The sequence below is a fragment of the Rhinolophus hipposideros genome (genome assembly GCF_964194185.1).
Source record: "Rhinolophus hipposideros genome assembly, chromosome: 19".
In the NCBI taxonomy this organism is placed as follows: domain Eukaryota; kingdom Metazoa; phylum Chordata; class Mammalia; order Chiroptera; family Rhinolophidae; genus Rhinolophus; species Rhinolophus hipposideros.
Genome location: NC_138065.1, coordinates 36,796,380 through 36,815,362, shown reverse-complemented (window position 1 = coordinate 36,815,362; position 18,983 = coordinate 36,796,380). Strand labels below are relative to the sequence as shown.

The following is an 18,983-nucleotide window of genomic DNA, read 5'->3' as shown; positions in this document are numbered from 1 at the left end:
TTATAGATTAGGCTCTCCTACGCACCTGACCTGGCCCCTTGTTCCACTTTCCATTCATTTTCTCCGTCCCTCCCCTTTCAACAAAGAGGAAGTGAGAGATGAAGGGAGCACGCGCGTCTCACCCCTGGCTTAAGCCTGGCTCTGGGTTATCCGCAGGCTTCGCCGCCCCTTTTGTGCAGAGGTGCCGGCTGCCCAGAACTACATTTCCCAGCAACCCTTTCGCGGCTCCAGCGGCGGCGGGAGCGAGGCGCATGCGTCAAATGCCGCCCCGCCTCTTCTGGGGGCTGCCCCCCCGAACCGCTTGCGCCTCGCGGAGCTGAAGGGTCCGGGCGCTGCAGCCACGGTGCTCGCCTCGCTGCTCCTCCTGGGCTTAGCGGGCTTGGGTGTGCCTTAGCTCTGGTCTGTGCCATGATCCGGCAGGAGCTCTCCACATCCTACCAGGAGGTACAAGGCAGTGGGGGGTGGGAACAAAGTTTCCTGTGAGGCGGAGGAGCGGAGTCCCGGGGGTCTGGGTGGGAGAGTCGCGGGGGGCGTCGGGAAGTGCTGCGTAGGAGCGGGTGGCTGCGTCGGGACGGGGGCCCCGATGCGGAGGGGCGGCGGAGCAGGAAGGAAGCGGGGCGCCCAGCCTCCTCCGGATGCTGCGGGCGCTTGGCCGGGGGACGCGGCTGGGGCCCCGGAGCCGCGACCCGTAACCAGCAGGTGAATGATTAAAGCCTCGCGGGACCCAGGGAGCAGCGTGGCCGGCCGGCGCGACGCCGCGTGGCCTCCAGGACCCCGGTGTTGTTTGCAACAAGTGGAAGCGCCTGCGTCCTCCGCCCAGCTGTGGCGGATGCGTGGCGGAGCCATCAGCCCTCCCAGCCCCGGGCCGCCTGGCCTCTGCAGCTGTTACCGACCCGGATAATTATCACCTCTTGTTGGGGTGGCCGCCTGTCTTTGAAAATGTGCTTTCACGGACATAGCTGCTTCTGGCCCCACTCCGTCGTTCTCTCCAGTCTCACCTCCGCCCACGACTCTGTCACTTTCCAGTTCTTTGTCTCTTTCTTGTCTGGCCCGAGTTACGGGCTGCGGCTCCAGCGTTTCGCTCAAACCAGCTCTTGCTCCTGACTCTCACTGCAGCCTGTGCACCGCTCTCCTCCTCCTCCTCAGGCCCCAAAGCTCGGTCGTCTCTGGTCACCTCCCCAGCTTGTGCCCGCACGTGCCCCCCGCGCTGGCCGAGTGCAGGCAGTTCCACGGTCTCAGTCTGGCGGGTGCCCCGGCGCCTGCGCTGACCACCTGAGTGTGAAGCTGCTGCCGTCCCTCCCTTTGGTCTCTCCCCACCCTGCGCAGATTCCTTCCGAGGCCCTGCCTCGATCCCAGGGCATTCCTTCCCCACCCCCTGCACACCTCCGATGTTGCCCTGGGTTTACCCAGAGCAGTCCACGCTTGTCTGCAAGCGTGCTGACCTGTAACCAGCAGCAATGGCCACACTGAGAAGCTCGCTGTTAAGCAGTGTACTCTGGCTTTCTGGCCTCTATGCCTGTCCTCGCACAATTTCTTCTTGACCCCCTTCTCAAGCTCCATGGGTTAATATCCCCCCCATTCAAAGGAGGAATCTCCAATTCCACATGCTCCATGGAGACTGGCTTCCCAGACCATTCTGAACTTGCTGCTGTCTTGATCAGTACTGATCAACACTGACGTACGTGTCCCTCTTTGTCAGGGACACTGGGGGGGTGTGTACAGAGCGGGTGGCTTGGCCCCACAGTCGGAAGTGAAGCTGAGTTGAAGAACCTGACTTTGGGAAAAGTCCCACATTTCTCCTACCGTCTCCCTTACCCCGTCTGTTTCCTTCATCCAAAAGGAGCCTGATGGATTTTAAACCAGTGCTGTGGATTCTGTGGCCCCTAGATTCTGTGCCCTGGACAATGGGGGAATCCTGGGGAATGAGTTGTGTCTTTCCCGGACTCTGAAAGTTTTCAGATTTATTGGGAGGAGAGTATAGCAGGTAAATATTGGGACTTTGAAGTAGAAAAAGCCCGTGTTCCTATTCCGGCTCTGCCTCTTGCCATTTGTGTGACTTTTGTCAAGTCCTTTATTTAACTTCTTTGAGCCTCAGTTTCTTCATCTGCAAGATGAAGGTAACGATAGCCCCTACCTCCTGTGGTTGTGAGGATTGGATGAGTTGGTGTGTGCAAAGTGCATAGCTCAGTGCCTGGCAGGTGAATTGTAAGTCTTGTTAACAGGGATTGTGCAGCTCCTACTTCTAGGGAGCTTTGGGGTCCCTGGTTTACAGGACCATGTCCCTCACTATGCGCGTGTAGCCTGCAGTATGTCCCCGTAGCAGGTCTCCTAAAACGTTTATTAAAATATAGGCAGTTATCCTGCTTGCAGGGCCAATGCCAAAGGTGGAGTCAGTTGCTATTTGGGGGCACCCCCGGGGTGCAAGGCATTGAAAATAACCCTCCCCTTTCTTCAGTGGCCCATCTGGAAGTCCCTGCCTTGCCTTTTTCAGAAGAAGGAGGCTGTTCAGAGAGTGGCCTGCATCTTTCCTGTCGGGATCGTTCTGAAAGTGGGCCTTGGTTAGAGGGAGGTTTCTTTGCTGAATGGAGACTGGCTTTAGGGCCTGGGGCAGGCCATGAAGCGGGCTCTTCACAGCTGCAGGAAGTCAGAAGGGGAACTGAGTGAAGAGAGTTGTCACCTGGGTTAGGCTGAACCCGGGTGAGGCTTGGATCAGAGAACTTGGGGCCTTCATGGGATTAACATCCTCTTTTCCCTTGGGCCAGCGAGAGCTCCGGGGACCTCCTGATCTGTGCTTCTAGGGGCCTGGATCTCATGGTGCCTTTCATCCTCCCAACCCTCTCCCACTCATTGGTTTTCTTTTGTCTGGGGATTGGAGGGCTTTAAGCTGGGGTGTTTACCTGATACTAAGGGTCAGGAGTGGAGGCATGGAGAGGGAACTGTAACAATAATAGCATGTTTCCCCGAAAATAAGATCGGGTCTTATATTAAGTTTTGCTCCAAAAGACACATAAGGTCTTATGTTCAGGGGATGTCCTCCTGAAAAATCATACTAGGGCTTATTTTCCGGTTAGGTCTTATTTTTTGGGAAACACGGTAAATGCATCAGAGCTTTATTTAACTCAAATCTCCTAGGGATGAATTTTTAATGGCAATGTCTTGAGACCTTAGGCATTTACACTGTGGGTCTAAGAAAATATTTCGGAAAATTCTCGCTCCCCATTCATCCCAATTCAGTGATAGCACCTCCTCTAACTCGGGTCTTGACCTCGCTTACTCTTCTCCTTGATGCCACAGAGACTTGCTGGTTATTGTTGTAACCATTTTGCGCCCCTACCCTCCTCAGTGACTTTATTTCCCCCGTTTGACAGGTGAGAACACTGATGGAGTGAGGCTGCTAATTAGCGTCTGTCCCTGAAATGGGCAATGGGCTCCTGTCCCTTTGTCCTGCCATTTGCAGCCTGAGTCAGTGAACTTTAGTCAGAGTCCTGGAGAGCTCTGGTGGCAGCTTCTCACTCAGCAGACTCGAAGCTGCATTTCCTTCTCCTTTGGGAAGTGGTTAAGATCATGGGCTTTGGAACTAGGCCAACTTGGATTTGACTCCTGGTTCTATGGCCATGGAAAATGCGTGTTGAATTGTGCCTCCCCCCTCCACACAAAGATAGGTTGAAGTCCTAAGCCCCAGTACCCCAGAATGTGACCTTATTTGGAAATAGGGTCATTGCAGGTGTAATTAGTTAAGATTAAGGTATACTGGAGCAGGGTGGGCCCCAAATCCAGTATGAGTGGTGTCCTTAGAAGAGGATGACCAAGTGAAGAAAGAGAGATGCCACGTGAAGATGGAGACAGAGATTGGAGATCAGAGGCATCCATAAACCAAGGAACATCAAGGGTTGCCGCCATTACCGGAAGCTGGGAGAGAACATTGGGAAAGATTCTCCCTCACAGCCCTCAGAAGGAACCGGCCCTGCCAGCACCTTGGTTTCAGATTTCTAGCCTCCAGAACTGTGAGGGAATAATTTTTGTTTTAAGCCACCCAGTCTGTGGTGCTTTGCTACGGCAGCTCTAGGAAAAGAATATATGGGAAGTTACTTGGTTTTCTGAGCTTCAGTGTAGAACTGGTATAACATACCCTATATCATGTGATTAGTGTGTGTGTGTGCGACAGTTACGTGAGAAGCTTCTGCTTTCTTATTCTAGTCTGTAAAGCAGGGTGGATGTAGCTGACCTGTTTGCCCTCTTTGTTTCTCCCTTTAGCTGAGTGAGGAGTTGGATCAGGTGGTTGAGAACTCAGATCAGGCTGACGAGCGGGAAAAGGAGGCAATCAGAGTCCAGGGTTCAGGAGTCTTACCAGGTAAGTGGGTTCAGTGCTGGGGGTGGAAGAGCGGGGAAAATGGTGTGTGTTGTTGCTGCAGCTGGAGGCCAGGTGCCTCGCCAGCTGGGTAGCTGTGGGACAGGAGGGGCCTTGTGCCTTACTGTCAGATCTCAGGTATTGCCCTAGTTTTAAAGCTATACATATTTAACCAGCCTTGGGACAGAAGATGTGTCCAGGCCGGTATTTGCTATTTTCTGTACTCCGGTTTGAGCCAGTTCCTGGGGCCAGGTCATTGGATACAATAGCAAAGGCTTTGGGTCTCTGCTCTTGCGTTAGTTTTTCCCTAGGAAGCTGGTAGCACTTGGGCTCTAATATCTGGGTCACTTCCCAGAGCCTCTGGAAGGATATCTAATAGGCTCCACCACCCACCCAGCTGAACTGGGAGTCATTCTTTTTACTTTCTTTCCCTTCTTCACCTTTTTCTCTGCCCCTCACTTGTGCTGGCGCCTTTTCTTTTGGGCCTCACGCCTTCCCACTGTAGGACGGAATTCCACGGTCTGGAGTTCTCTTCCCTCTGTCTCCTAATCATTCTTCAACTCATTGTTTTCCTCCACAGCCTTCTCACCTCCCAGCCAGATCACTTCCCACCCTCCAATACTGTCACACGTAGCCTACACACCTCTCCCTTGTAGCTATTGCTGGTGGAGTGGTGTATCTGTTTGTCTGACTGATTAATGTCTGTCTACTCTAGAATGTAAGCTCCATTAGGGTAGCGACCAGTCTGTTTTGCTCACCATCTTAGCCCTGGCCATGCAATAAAGATTTGTTGAATGAATGAATGAATGAATGAATGAATGGAGCCCCAGCTAGAGTCCAGCTTCTTGAGTGGACTCAGGCAGGTGGGATTCTGCTTCTCTTGATTCCTATATTTGTGGGGAAGGGGAATGGGACAGGAAATTTTGTGATTGTGCCCAGTCCTTAGAGAAGACTTTATAAAAGGAAGGAGGCTAGAAAGACAGCTTACATTTACTGACTGCGTCCTCAGGGCCAGGCTTTGTCATACCCATTGCCCCATTTGTAACAACCCAGTGAGGTGGTCGTCCTCATTTTTACAGATGAGGCTGGCTCTAGGTGGTTATCCGTGTTAGTGCCTTTCCTAGCTCCTATTTTTTTTTTTTTAAGATTTTATTGGGGAAGGGGAACAGGACTTTATTGGGGAACAGTGTGTACTTCCAGGACTTTTTTCCAAGTCAAGTTGTTGTCCTTTCAGTCTTAGTTGTGGAGGGCACAGCTCAGCTCCAGGTCTAGTTGCCATTTCTAGATGCAGGGGGCACAGTCCACCATCCCTTGCGGAAGTTGAACGGGCAACCTTGTGGTTGAGAGCCCACTCTCCAACCAACTGAGCCATCCGGGAGGCAGTTCAGCTCACGGTGCCGTGTTCAATCCTAGTTGCAGGGTGCACAGCCCACCACCCCTTGCGGGACTCGAGGAATTGAACTGGCAACCTTGTGGTTGAGAGCCCGCTGGCCCATGTGGGACTCAAACCGGCAGCCTTCGGAGTTAGGAGCATGTCTAACCTCCTGAGCCACCGGGCCAGCCCCTTTCCTAGCTTCTAGAGGCTGCCCTACTTCGTTGGCTCATGGCCCTTCTTCCATCTTCACACTGGCAGTTGCTGTGTGAGTCTTTCTCACATCTCATCATTTTGAGACTGACTTCTGCCTCCCTCTTCCATGTTTAAAGAGCCCTGGTGATTACAGTGGGTCCACCCAGGTAACCTGGGAGATAACAGGGAGATAATCTCCCTGTTCTAAGGTCAGGTGATGAGCAACTTGAGTCTCAGCTTCTGCCTTCATTTCTCTTTGCCATGTAACTTGACATATTTAGTTTCCAAGCATTAGGACTTGGCCATCTTTGGTGGGCCATTGTTCTGCCTGTTGTACCCTGCACTACCTGCCTTCTTGCCCCCAATTAGAAGAGGATAGATGGAGGCAGCAGGAAGAGGAAGGGCAGACTTGGAAAGAGGACATTTCCTTTTATAGCTAAATACACAAATGACTGGTAAGCACACAGAAAGATGTTCAACAACGTTAATCATCAGGGAAATGCAACTTTAAACCACAATGAGATACTACTTCACACCTACTCAGGTGGCTACAATCAATAAAGATGGACCATAACAAGTTTTGGTGAGGATGTCAAGAAATTAGAACCCACTTGTAAAGCTGGTGGGAATGTAAAATGGTGCAGCTGCTGTGGAAAGAGTCTGGCACGTCCTCAAAAGGTTAAATATAGATATACTGTGACCCAGCAGTTCCAGTCCTAGAGAAATGACGACTTGACATCCACTCAAAAACTTGTATGTTCATAGCAGCATTATTCATAATAGCCAAATGATAGAAACTATCCAGATGTCCATCCACTGATGAATGGATAAATCAAATGGTATATTAATATAGTGGAATATTACTTGGTGGTGAAAAGGAATGAAGAATTGATACATGCTACAACATGGATAAATCTAGAAAATATGAAAGAAGTCAGAAACAAAAGGCCACATGTTATATGATTCTATTTTTATGTGAAATGTCCAGAATAGACAAATCCATAGAGACAGAAAGTAGATTATTGGTTGCCAGGGAGTAAGGAGGAGTGACTGCTGATGGGTGTGGAATTTCTTTTTGGGTAATGAAAATGTTCTCTAGTTAGATGATAGTGGTAATGCTTGTACACCTTGTGAATATACTAAAAGCTACTAAATATATGCACTTTAAAAGGGTGAATGTTATGGTATGTAAATTATATCTCAAAAGACCAAATCACTGGGCGGTGGGTTAGCTCAGTTGGTTGAACTGCGGTGCTCTTAACAACAAAGTTGCCAGTTCAAGCCCTGCCTGGGCCACTGAGCTGCGCCCTTCACAACTAGATTGAAACAACTACTTGTCTTGGAGCTGATGGGTCCCGGAAAAACACACTTAAAAAAAAAATCACTGAAAAAGAAAAACAGACAAAGAATTCATTCCTTCTTTGCGTTCAGAATGCATGTTGGCTTAGTGCACTCTTCACGGTAGGGTTTCGCAGGATTCACAATAGACAGCCAGTTCCCCTTCCTCTGAACCGAGGACCCAGGATGTTTTCAGAAAGTGAGTTGCTTGTCACAGATCCTCTTAATGGCTTGATTTACATCCTGAGGCAAGTGTGGGTTTTTGAAGTCCTTCTGTTGTAAATTTTACAAAATGCATAAATTACCTTTCCCAAGAAAATCTTATGCGTCATTCTTGTCTTTCTACTAGTACCTCGAGTTTGTCTTCAAATGAAGGATATATACTTTTAAAACACATTCATCCATCTTGCCATAAAAAAAGCCAGTGTTTGGTTTTTCTGACTGCAGAGTGCATGGAACATTTTGTCAAATATCCCCCACTTTTTTTTTAAATGGTGAAACATAATAGTGTCTAGTTTCAGAATTCGAGTGACACAGCACATGTGGATGATAAATAGCTTTACAGTTTTCATTTACATGCCAATTTGTGGATCGAGAAAAGGCCTGTAAAGGAGCTCAGCGTGGTTTTGTGAGTGAAACAGAGGAGACTCTTGGCCACTGTTCCCATGAGAGTAATTTGTCCAAGTACCTCTGCCAAACAAATCCAGATGATGCAATTGTCTTATGACCTTTTTGTGTTTAAGATTCTTGGAATTTTTCAAGAACATGTAGGGAGAGATCTATCTCTTTCCCTAATCAAAGGTACGTACCATGAAGGTAGAGCATTTCAAATCATGTTTATCTGGCTTATGATACAGTGGACTCTGCCCACAAATGCTGGTCTTTGTTCACCTTCAGTATATGGCTCAGCCTGGATGTAATATGCAGTTTGCCTTAAAAATGCCCCAGACTTCTGCTTGTTAGGAAGTTACATTCCTTCAATCAGATCTTCTTTTATCGTCCTTAGTGACTAGAATCCCAGGTAGCGACGCTCAGTCTGTCATGCAGGGAAAGCATTGACTAGGAGTCAGGACTCCAGGATACATTCTGATCATGCCAGTTACTGCATCACTGCATGAGGAACGGAGTTGGACCAGCTCTTAAAAATTCTGTTCAGATGTCATGCGCCCAATCAGTCATTTCAGAGTTCCTTCAGTTTTGCCTTGGGATCTGTTCAAACTCCATTAGAATGTAGCAACCTGGTACCTGTTGCCACTGCAGTCACAAGCAGCTGATGACCATGAATGTGCCATGTTTGGAAGTGAACCTGTGGTCCCACATGGACCATGGAAGCTGGGTGTGCCTTCCAAGCTAAACAGCTGTGGGTCGGTCCTTGTGCTCAGACCACCATACTTTGGGACCTCAGCTACATGTGACTGGTCAGGGATTCCCTGAGCTAAGGGAACCATCTGTGGATTGGGCATGAAGGAGGACAGTGTCTTGCGATGTGTCTAATGAGCCTTCCTGTACAGGATGCTTTCTGGAAGAAGGTCTGAATGCAAGGCTCATGGAAAGGCACTTAGTAAAGCGGAGCAGGGTCGTGAGAGAAACGGAGAGAAGGCAGAGACCAAAGCCATGAGAAAGCAGAAAGTGACACAGTCTCCAATAACAATAAGAAAGAGCAGAAGTAGAGTCAGACAAAAGAAGGTGAAAAAGAATTGCTTTCGTTGCGTTTGGAGAACTAGAGCTGCGTGTACCCTGCTGGCTTAGCTCTCAGAAGCCCCAGGGGGTTCCTTAGGGCTTCCTGCTTCCTCACTTGTCTTGGTAGCTGTGCAGTAAACATCCGTGGCCTACGGTAACCTTGTCCTAAAGGCCTCAGGGAGCCTCACGGACACTTGCAGAATTTACACTCCTGTGTAAAGGCAAAACTTTCTCAAGTATTTTGCCAGAAATAACAAGGCACACCACTTGGTTTATAGTTTTGCATGCTTGAAATGCACTTGTCTTTGACAAATGGAGGGTAGCTAGTTAGCATTGCAAGACTGAGTCCATCTATTATTTGGATCATTCGTTTAACAGTCGGAAAGACTACATGCCTGCTATGTAAGGACACTGTTCTGCCCCACCTCCATTTTATCTTCAGCATATATTTTTTTCTAATTCTTTTCTAATATATTTTTCTAATAATTTTTCTAATTAAGAGATTGGAGTGCATGGTCTTCATTTGTGATATCTTCATGAGGTCTTCATTTTTTTGTGGTGTACAGGGTACATTCTATTTCTTCAGTAATAGTAAGTCACTGAGCAGGCATTCTGTAGTGGAATGCATTTGGCAACATTCTATCATATGCTTCTCTCAGACATCCTATAAAATTGAAATGATTATTTCCTTTTTACATGAAGAAAGGGAGACTTAGGAGAACATGGTCTGGGTCACAGAGTAGTTAGGAGCAGAGCTGGAGCCCAAATCTCTCTGACTCTAAGGCTCGTGCTCTTAACCACTGGGCTAGATAATCTGGTCTTTCAGTTCAGAACATAAATGAGTCATGAACACCCCATTATTTCTTCCTCAATTGCTCCTGGTGCTTTCGGCACCGTGCTGTGTGAGCTCTTACACAAAGTTGTTGCTGCTCTCTGCCTTCTCCCCACACTCCCCATTTTTTCCTCTGAGCAAAGGACACCTCACAATTTACATCCTCACATCCTTCTGAATTGTAGCAGTTGGAGCAGAGACCATCAGCCCTCTCTCCATATCTCTCTGAAGCACCTACGTAGCACATAGCTTTGCACGTAGAGTGGGTGCTTGATGCACGTTTGTAGAAGAATAGAATGAATGATTTCCTTTTCTCTGCCAACCTAGGACACTTTGATATTTCTGTGCTGATCCTGCTTATGTGCTTTCAAATACAATAAAATGAAAAATTTTGCAAATACTCATATCTTTGTATTTAAAGTCCATTTTTTAAAAGAGTTTTTTTGGGCAACATTGGTTAATAACATCCTATAAGTTTCAGGTGTACAACTTCATAGTATGACATCTGTATATTCTGTTGTGTGTCTACCTCCTGAAATCTAGTCTCCTTCTGTCACCATGTATTTGACCCCCTTTATCTTCTTAGTCTTCCCCTCACTCCCTTGCCCCTCTGGTAACCACCATATTGTTGTCTGTGTCTATGAGTTTCTGTTTTTGTTTGTGTTATGTTTCCTTTCTGTTTTATATCCCACGTATGACTAAAATCAGAAGGTTCTTGTCCTTTTCCTTCTGACTTTTTTCACTTAGCATAATACTCTTAAGATCCATCCATGTTGTTGCAAATGGCAATATTTCATCTTTCTTATGGCTGAGTCGTATTACATTGTATACTTATGCCATGTCTTCTTTATCCAATCATCCATGGAAGGACACTTAAGCTGTTTCCATGTTTTGGCTATTGTAATGGTGCTGCAATGAACCAAGGGCGGCTGGTGGGAGGGGCGGTGGTGGTGGTGGTGCGTATATCTTTTCAAATTAGTGTTTTTTATTTCTTCAGATTAATACTTAGAAGTGGAATTGCTGAGTTATATGGTAGTTTTATTTTTAACTTTTTGAGGAATTTTTATACTCTTCTCCATAGTGGCTACCCCAATTTGGTATCCCCCCAACACTTGTTTGTTGATTTATTGATGATAGCCATTCTAACAGGTGTGAGGTGATATCTCATTGTGATTTTAATTTGCACTTTTCTGATGTTGAGTATCTTTTCATGTGTTTGTTGGCCATTTGTATGTCCGCTTTGGAGAAATGTCTATTTAGGTCCTCTGCCCATTTTTAAATTGGATTGTTTGTCTTTTTGATGTTAAGCTCTGTGAATTCCTTGTATGTTTTGGATATTAACCCCTTATCAGATGTATCATTGGCAGTTATCTTCTCCCATTCAGTAGGTTGTCTTTTCATTTTGGTGATGGTTTCCTGTGCTGTGCAAAATCTTTTTATTTTGATGTAATCCCATTTGTTTATTTTTCCTTTTGTTTCTCTGGCCCAAGGAGAAGTATCCAAAAGAATACTACTAAGAGCAGTGTCACAGAGTTTACTGTCTATGTTTTCTTCTAGGAGTTTTATTGTTTTGGGTCTTACATTTAAATCTTTAATCCACTTTGAGTTTACTCTTGTATATGGTATAAGAAAGTGGTCTCATTTCATTTTTTTTTGCACATATCTGTCCAATTTTGCAAATACCACTTGCAGAAGGACTCTTTACTCCATTGGATATTCTTACCTCCTTTGTCATAGATTAATTGACCATATTGGTGTGGGTTTATTTCTGGGCTGTCTATTCTGTTTCATTGATCTATGTGTCTGTTTTTATGCCAGTACCATGCTGTTTTGATTATTGTAGCCTTGTAATATAGTTTGATATCTGGTAGTTTGATACCTCCAACTTTGTTCTTCTTTCTCAAGAGTGCTTTGGCTACTTGGGGTCTTTTCTGGTTCCAGAAAAATTTTAGGATTATGTGTTCTAGTTCTGTGAAAAATGCCATTGGTATTTTGATAGGGATTGCATTGAATCTTAGCTTTGGATAGCTGTAGATAGTTTTGGGTAGTATGGACTTTTTAAAAAAAAATTTATTAAAAAGCTTTTTTTTTTTTTTAAATTGGGGAATATTGGGGAACAGTGTGTTTTTCCAGGACCCATCAGCTCAAAGTCAGGTCATTGTTTTCAATCTAGTTGTGGAGGGCGCAGCTCACTGGCCCATGTGGGAATCGAACTGGCGATCTTGGTGTTATGAGTATTGCTCTCTAACCAACTGAGCCAACCGGCCACCCTAGTATGAACATTTTAATGATGTTAATTCCTCCTATCCATGAGCATAGCATATGCTTCCATTGGTTCCTATCTTCAATTTCTTCAGTGTCTTAAAATTTTCAGAGTACAGGTCTTTTACTTTGGTTAAATTTATTCCTAGGTATTTTCGGTTTTCTTTTTGTTGCAATTGTAAATGGGATTGTTTTCTTGATTTCTCTATCTGATAGTTCATTATTGGTGTATAAAAATGCAACTGATTTCTGAATATTAATTTTTGTATGCTACTTTACTGAATTCATTTGTCAATTCTAGTAGATTTTTGGTGGATTCTTTAGGGTTCTCTCTCAATGATATCATGTCATCTACGAATAATGACAGTTTTACTTCTTCCTTTCCAATTTGGATGGTTTTTATTTTTCTTGTCTTGTTGGTGTGGCTGGGACTTACAATACTATGTTGAATAAAAATGGTGAAAGTGGACATCCTCGTCTTGTTCCTGATTTTAAAGGAAAAGCTTTCAGCTTTTCACTGTTGAGTATGATGTTAGCTTACGTTTTTCATGTATTGCCTTTATTAAGTTGAGATATGTTCCGTGTATCTGCACTTTGCTGAGAGTTTTTATTATAAATAGATTTTGGATTTTGACAAATGTTTTTTCTGCATCTACTGATATCATATGACTCTTATCCTTCATTTTGTTTATGTGGTGTATCATGTTAATTGATTTGAAGATAATGAACCAACCTTGTATTCCAGGAATAAATCCCTCTTGATCATTTGATCTTTTTAATTTATTGCTGAATTCAATTTGCTAATATATTGTTGAAGATTTTTGTATCTATGTTCAACAAGGATATTGGCCTATAATTTTCTGTTTTTGTAGTGTCTTTGTCTGGTGTTGGTACCAGGGTAATGGTGGCTTCATAAAATGAATTTGGGAGGTTTCCCTCTTCACTTTCTTTGGAGTAGTTTGAGAAGGATAGGTATTAATTCTTATTTGAATGTTTGGTAAAATTCACCTGTGAAGCCGTCTGGTCCAGAACTTTTGTTTGTTGGTAGTTTTTTTATTACTAATGTGATTTCGTTAGCAGTTATTGGTCTGTTCAGTTTTTCTATTTCTTCCTGATTAGTCTTGGAAGATGTTTCTAAGAATTTATCCATTTCTTTTAGGTTGTCCAATTTGTTGGCATATAATTGTTTGTAGTCTCTTACGATTTTTTGTATTTCTTTGGTGTCAGTTGTCACTTTTCTTTCTGGTTTTTTTTATTTGGGCCCTCTATCGTTTTTTCTTGATGAGTCTGGCTAAACATTTATCAATTTAATTTTTCAAAGAATTAGCTCTTGGTTTCATTGATCTTTTCCTTTTTTTTAAGACTCATTTTTTATTTCTGATCTTTATTATTTCCTTCTGCTCAGTTTGAACTTTGTTCTTTTTCTAATTTCTTTAGGTGTAAGGTTAGATTGTTTGAGATTTTTCTTGTTTCTTGAGGTAGGCCTGTATTGCTTTGATTTTCCGTCTTAGAACTGCTTTGACTGTGGCCCATATATTTTGAGTCATTGTGGTTTTTTGGGTTTTTTTTCATTTTCATTTGTCTCAAGGTATGTTTTGATTCTTCCTTGATCTCGTTGTTAACCCATTCATTGTTTCAGAGCATGTTTTTTAGCTTCCAGGTGTTTGTGTGTGTTTCAGTTTTCTTCTAATTGATTTCTAGTTTCATGCCATTGTGATCAGATAAGATGATTGATATGATTTTAATTTATTGAGATTTGTTTTTTGGCCTAACATGTGGTCTATTCTGTAAAATGTTCATGTGCATTTGAAAAGAATGTATATTCTGTGCTGTTGGGTGAAATGCACTAAAACTATCAATCCATCTGGTCTTCTGTGTCGTTTAAGGCCACTGTTTACTTGTTGATTTTCTGTCTGGACGATCTATCCATTGATGACAATGGGGTGTTAAGGTCTCCTACTGTGACTGTGTTATTGTCAGTATCTCTTTTTATGTCCATCAATATTTGCTTTATATATTAAGGTGCTCCTATGTGGGGTGCATAAATGTTTATAAGGGTTACATACTCTTATTGGATTGGTCTCGTTATCATTATGAAAAATGCCCCTTGTCTCTTGTTACAGTCCTTGTTTTAAAGTCTGTTTTGTGTGATATAAGTATTGCTACCCCACTTGTGTTTTTTTTTCACTTCTGTTTGCACGAAATATATTTTCCATCCCTTTATTTTCAGTCTTTGTGTCTTTCGATTTCTTGTAGGCAGCATATGTACGAGTCTTGTTGTTTTGTGTTTCTTTTTTTGTCTATTCAGCCACTCTGTCTTTTGATTGGAGCATTTAGTACATTTACACTTAAAGTAATTATTGATCGATATGTAATTACTGATTGGTATTTAGTTATTGCAAGTTTATTGTTTTCTGATTGTTTTGTAGTTTTCTGTTCCTTATTCTGTTGCTTTCTTTATTTGTAATTTGATGACTTTCTACAGATTTGTGTTTGGATTCCTTTTTCTCTATTTCTTGTATATCTGTCGTAGGCTTTTGGTTAGTGGTTACCATGTGCTTCTTATATACCAAGCTATGTTTATAGCAGTCTATTTTAAGATGATGGTTACTTAAGTTTGAACATATTCTAAAATCACTACAATTTTTTACTCACCCCCTCCATGTTTGTTTTTGTCATTATTTTTTACTTTTGTTTGTGTTTATACCTATTGTTGTAATTACATATGATGTTCCTACTTTCGTCTTTTAACCTTTGTACTAGCTTTATAGTTGGTGATCCACTGCTTTTACTAAGTGTTTGCCTTTGTCAATGAGAATTTTTTTTCTTATAGTTTCTTATAGTTTCTTATTTGTGTTCTTGATCTTTTCTTCTTAAACAAGTGGTTTCAACATTTCTTGTAATACTGGTTTAGTGTTGATGAACTGTTTTAGCTTTTTCTTGTCTGGGAAACTCCATCTCTCCTTTGATTCTAAATGATAGCCTTGCTGGGTAGAGTAATCTTGGTTGTAGGTTTTTACCTTTCATCACTTTGAATATTTTGTGCCATTCCCTCTGGCCTGCAGAGTTTCTGTTGAGAAATCAGCTGATAGTTTTAAGGGAGTTCCCTTGTATGTAACTGTTTTTCTCTTGTTTTAAGATCCTCTCTTTGTCTTTAACTTTTGGCATTTTATGATGTTCTTTATGTGGATCCCTTTAGGTTTATCTTGTTTGGGACTTTGTATTTCCTGGACTTGTTTGTCAGTTCCCTTCACCATGTCAGGGAAGCTTTCAGTCATTATTTCTTCAAATAGGTTTTCAATTCCTTGCTCTCGCTCTTCTCCTTCTGGTACCCCTATGATGTGAATGCTGGTGGCTTGATGTCCCAGAGGTCTCTTAAACTATCCTCATTTTTAAAAATTCTTCTTTCTTTTTGCTGTTCTGTTGGGTGTGTTCTGCCAGCTTTTCTTCCAAATTGATGATTTGATCCCCAGCTTCATCTAACCTGTTGATACCCTTTAATGTATTCTTCGTTTCAGTTATTGCCTTTTCGTTTCTGACTGGTTCTCTTTTGTGTTTTCTCTTTGTTGAAGTTCTTACTGAGTTCATCTGTTCTAACCTTTAAGTTCATTGAGCATCCTTATAAAGAGTGTTTTGAGCACGGTGTCTGGTAGATTGCTTGTGTCTATTTTGTTTAGTTCTTTTTCTGGAGTTCTTTCATTTGGGACATGTTTGTCTCCTCATTTTGTCTGCTTGTACTGGGCCTGAGGCCACTTAGCAAGAGCTATAAAGCATGCTGAGGCCAGCTGCTGCTTGTTTGGGGTTTGTGGACCTTTGAGAGGTTTTGAGAAAGTCCACAGTGCAAGCTCAGGCAGTCTCTTGTTGTGTGGAAGAGCGGCTGGAAAAGGCTTGGGCTGGGTGTGTGATTTGGGTGGGACAGGGTTTCTGGGAATCATCAGGGTGACGCGATCAGTGTTAGCTAGAATAATGGAGAGCACAAACCTGGCGTCCTCGGCTGTGTGTGGGGAGGACTCACCAAAGGATTAATGGAAGCTGCCAGCAGTACTATCCCTGGAGAGGTCTGCCCTGACCCCTGCCCTTCCAGCCCTCGCCCTGAAGCTCATCAACTTAGTTTCTCCCCTGCACTGGAGCACAGATTGTGTGAGGTTCTGAGCAAGTGAGTCTGTGCATGGCCCCCTAAGGGGAGTGCCTAGGTCTCCAGCAGCCTCTGTCTCACTCAGACACAACCCCGTAACACAAGTTACGGGGACTCCTCTTCGTGGCACTGGTGCTCCGGACTGTGGAGCTGGTGTGGGACTGCGCCCCTCCCTCCTCAGGGGGACCTCTGCAGCTGAGCTATCCCTCCTGATTCTTAATCACCACACTGTGGGTGTGGGATCTGCCTGCCCCTCCTACCAGTCTCAATGTGGCTTCTTTCCCTTAGGATAGGACTTTGCTCAGCTGGTCTTCAAGTGGTTCTCAATGATGGTTTTCTGTAATTTGGTTGTAATTTTGATGTGGTCATGGGAGAAGATGAGCACAGTGTTTACCTACATCACCATCTAGACCGGAAGTTCTCCCTCTTGTTACCTTTTTTATCTTTAAATCTATTTTGTCTAAGTACGCATGCGCCAGATTTTCTCTGGATTCCATGTGCTGAAGTGTCATCTTCCACCCCTTTGCTTTGAGCCTATGTTTGTCTTTGGAGCTGAGATGAGGTCTCCTGCAGGCAGCATATAATTGGGTCTTAATATTTAATCTATCCGGCTACTCTGCCTTTTGATTGGTGAGTTCAGTTCACTTACATCCAGGGTGATTATTGATACGTGAGAACTTATTGCAGTCATTTTATCTTTTGTTCTCTGGTTGCTCTGTACCTCCGTTGTTTCTTTTCCCTTGTAATTTTGTCTGCTATTTTAGTTTGGGTGTTTTTTATGATTTTTTTTCTCTGTTTCCTATATATACATACATATATATATATACATACACACACACGTATATATATGTGTGTATATATATATATATATATATATATATATATATTTAATGTTTGTGTTTTAGCTCTGGGTTTTTATTTTGTGGTTACCATTAGGTTTGTGTTTATGTCTCATGCATACAATAGTCTTTTTTTCTTCTGATTGCCCTTATCATCATTCACCTGTACCCATTCAGTCCTTTTCCTCCTTCCTTTTTATGGTTTTATCATCACAAATTATCCCTTTTTATGTTGTACATTCATTACCAAATTGCTGTTACAGTTATTTTTATTGCCCTTTTCACCCTATAATCTTTGTTATAAGTGTTTCATAACCTATTCTGAAGTAAATTCGCAGTTTCTTGCTTCTGTCTATCTGTTGATTATTTTACTCAAAATTTTGTGCACTTTTGACTCTTTGTTTCCAGTAGAATTCCTTCAAACATTTCTTGTAATGCAGATCTTGTAGTGGCAAATTCTCGCAGATTTTGTTTGTGTGGGAAAGCCTTTATTTCTCCTTCATGTCTATAGGATAACTGCTGCATATATTATCTTTGGTTGACGGTTCGTCTCTTTCAATATTTTGAATAGTTCCTTCCACTTTCTTCTGTCTTGTAACATTTCTACTGAGAAATCTGTTGATAATCAAATGGGGTTTGTTTTGTAGGTTACAGTCTTTTTTACTGGCTGCCTTGAGAATTGTTTGTCATTGATTTTTGACAGTTTGAATAAAATATGTTTTGGAGAAGGTCTTTTTTGCATTGAGATAATTAGATTATTATTTGTAGCTTACGGTATTCTAGAGTCCAGTTCTTTTCATAGGCTTTGGAAGTTCTCATCGATTATTTCTCTGAGTAGACTCTCTGTTCCCTTCTCCTTCTCTTCTCCTCTGATATACCTTGGGTTGCTGTTTCTAATGTAGTTAGATAATTCTCATAGAGTTTTCTTCATTTTTTTTAATCTCTTAGTTCTCTTCCTCCTTCTGGGTCACTTTTAGGTTTCTGTCTTTGAGTTCGCCAATTCGCTTTCATCTGGACTGTTCTATTTCCAGTACCGTCTGATGCATTCCTCATCTCATTTATTGAGTTCTTAAGCACTAGAAGTTCTGTCTGGTTCTTTATTATATTTTCAATCTCTTTGGTAAAGTACTCCTTTTGTTCATTAATTTTATTTTTGAGTTACTTGAACTGCCTTTCTGAGTTTTCTTGTATATTGTTGGGTTTCTTTATAGCTACGATCTTGAATCCTCTGTCATTTATATGGGTCGTCCGTGACTTTTGAGTTTGGTCTGGACTCTTCATTTTCTTTCTGTGCTCCCAAGTTACCTTGGTTGTTCATGGTACTTGCTGGCTTGTTTCTCTGTCTGCGTATTTGAGATAGTGATCTCTTTTCTTGTGTAGATACTGTTTTGCACTCAACAATTCAGCAGGTTGATAGGGTGCTTTCTTTTGTTTTCCAGTAGGTGGTGCTATAGCACATGTTTTTGTTTGTTTGTTTGTTTTTATCTGCACTATTTGTGATTCTGGGAACATGGTGAAGTGGTGTCGGTTCAGTTAAGGAAAGTGCTATGTACCCATTGGGATGGTGGGTGTCTTCTCTGTGACCAACTTGCCTCATTTATGGGATACCACCACTGTGTTGGGGGAATGTTGTGGGTGGTGGAGAAATGGTTTGGTGAGCTCCTACAGCTACCTCCTTCCTCTGTGTTTTGGCTTTACTGAGCTCTCCCAGGGCCTATGGGGTAGTGGAGGCAGGTTTGAACATCTCACAGCTCTACTTCCCTGCCAGTAATGGCTGTCAGCTCCGCTATTTTGTTTAAAGCTTCCCAGCCACCTCTACCCAGTTCTGCTGCAATGTGAACAGGGGGAAGGGAGATACCTTCTCTTGGAGGGAAACCACTTCTGCCCCTCTATGCTGCAGGCTGTTGTTAGGGCTGCAGCCTGACCCCCATACCCCACCCCCTGCTACTACGCTTTCTGGAGCCGTGGTGGGTGCTGACCTG

General features: G+C 43.3%; 1 protein-coding gene across 3 annotated transcripts in view; it reads left to right on the top strand.

Moving 5' to 3' along the window:
• Positions 1-276: 276 nt before the first annotated feature.
• PACC1 (proton activated chloride channel 1) overlaps positions 277-18,983 on the top strand; it is a 36,325-nt gene continuing 17,618 nt past the window's right edge. Inside the window, exons 1-3 of one of the 3 annotated variants that reach the window (XM_081026817.1) lie at positions 304-444; positions 1,841-1,984; positions 4,255-4,351. Coding sequence is in view for 1 of the 3 variants with exons in the window: in XM_081026815.1 (XP_080882941.1) it covers positions 409-444; positions 4,255-4,351 (133 nt within the window). In the remaining 2 variants the exon portion in view is untranslated. Of the gene's footprint in view, positions 445-588; positions 700-1,840; positions 1,985-4,254; positions 4,352-18,983 lie in introns of those variants that run through there. The other 2 variants (XM_081026815.1, XM_081026816.1) reach the window with 2 other exon arrangements.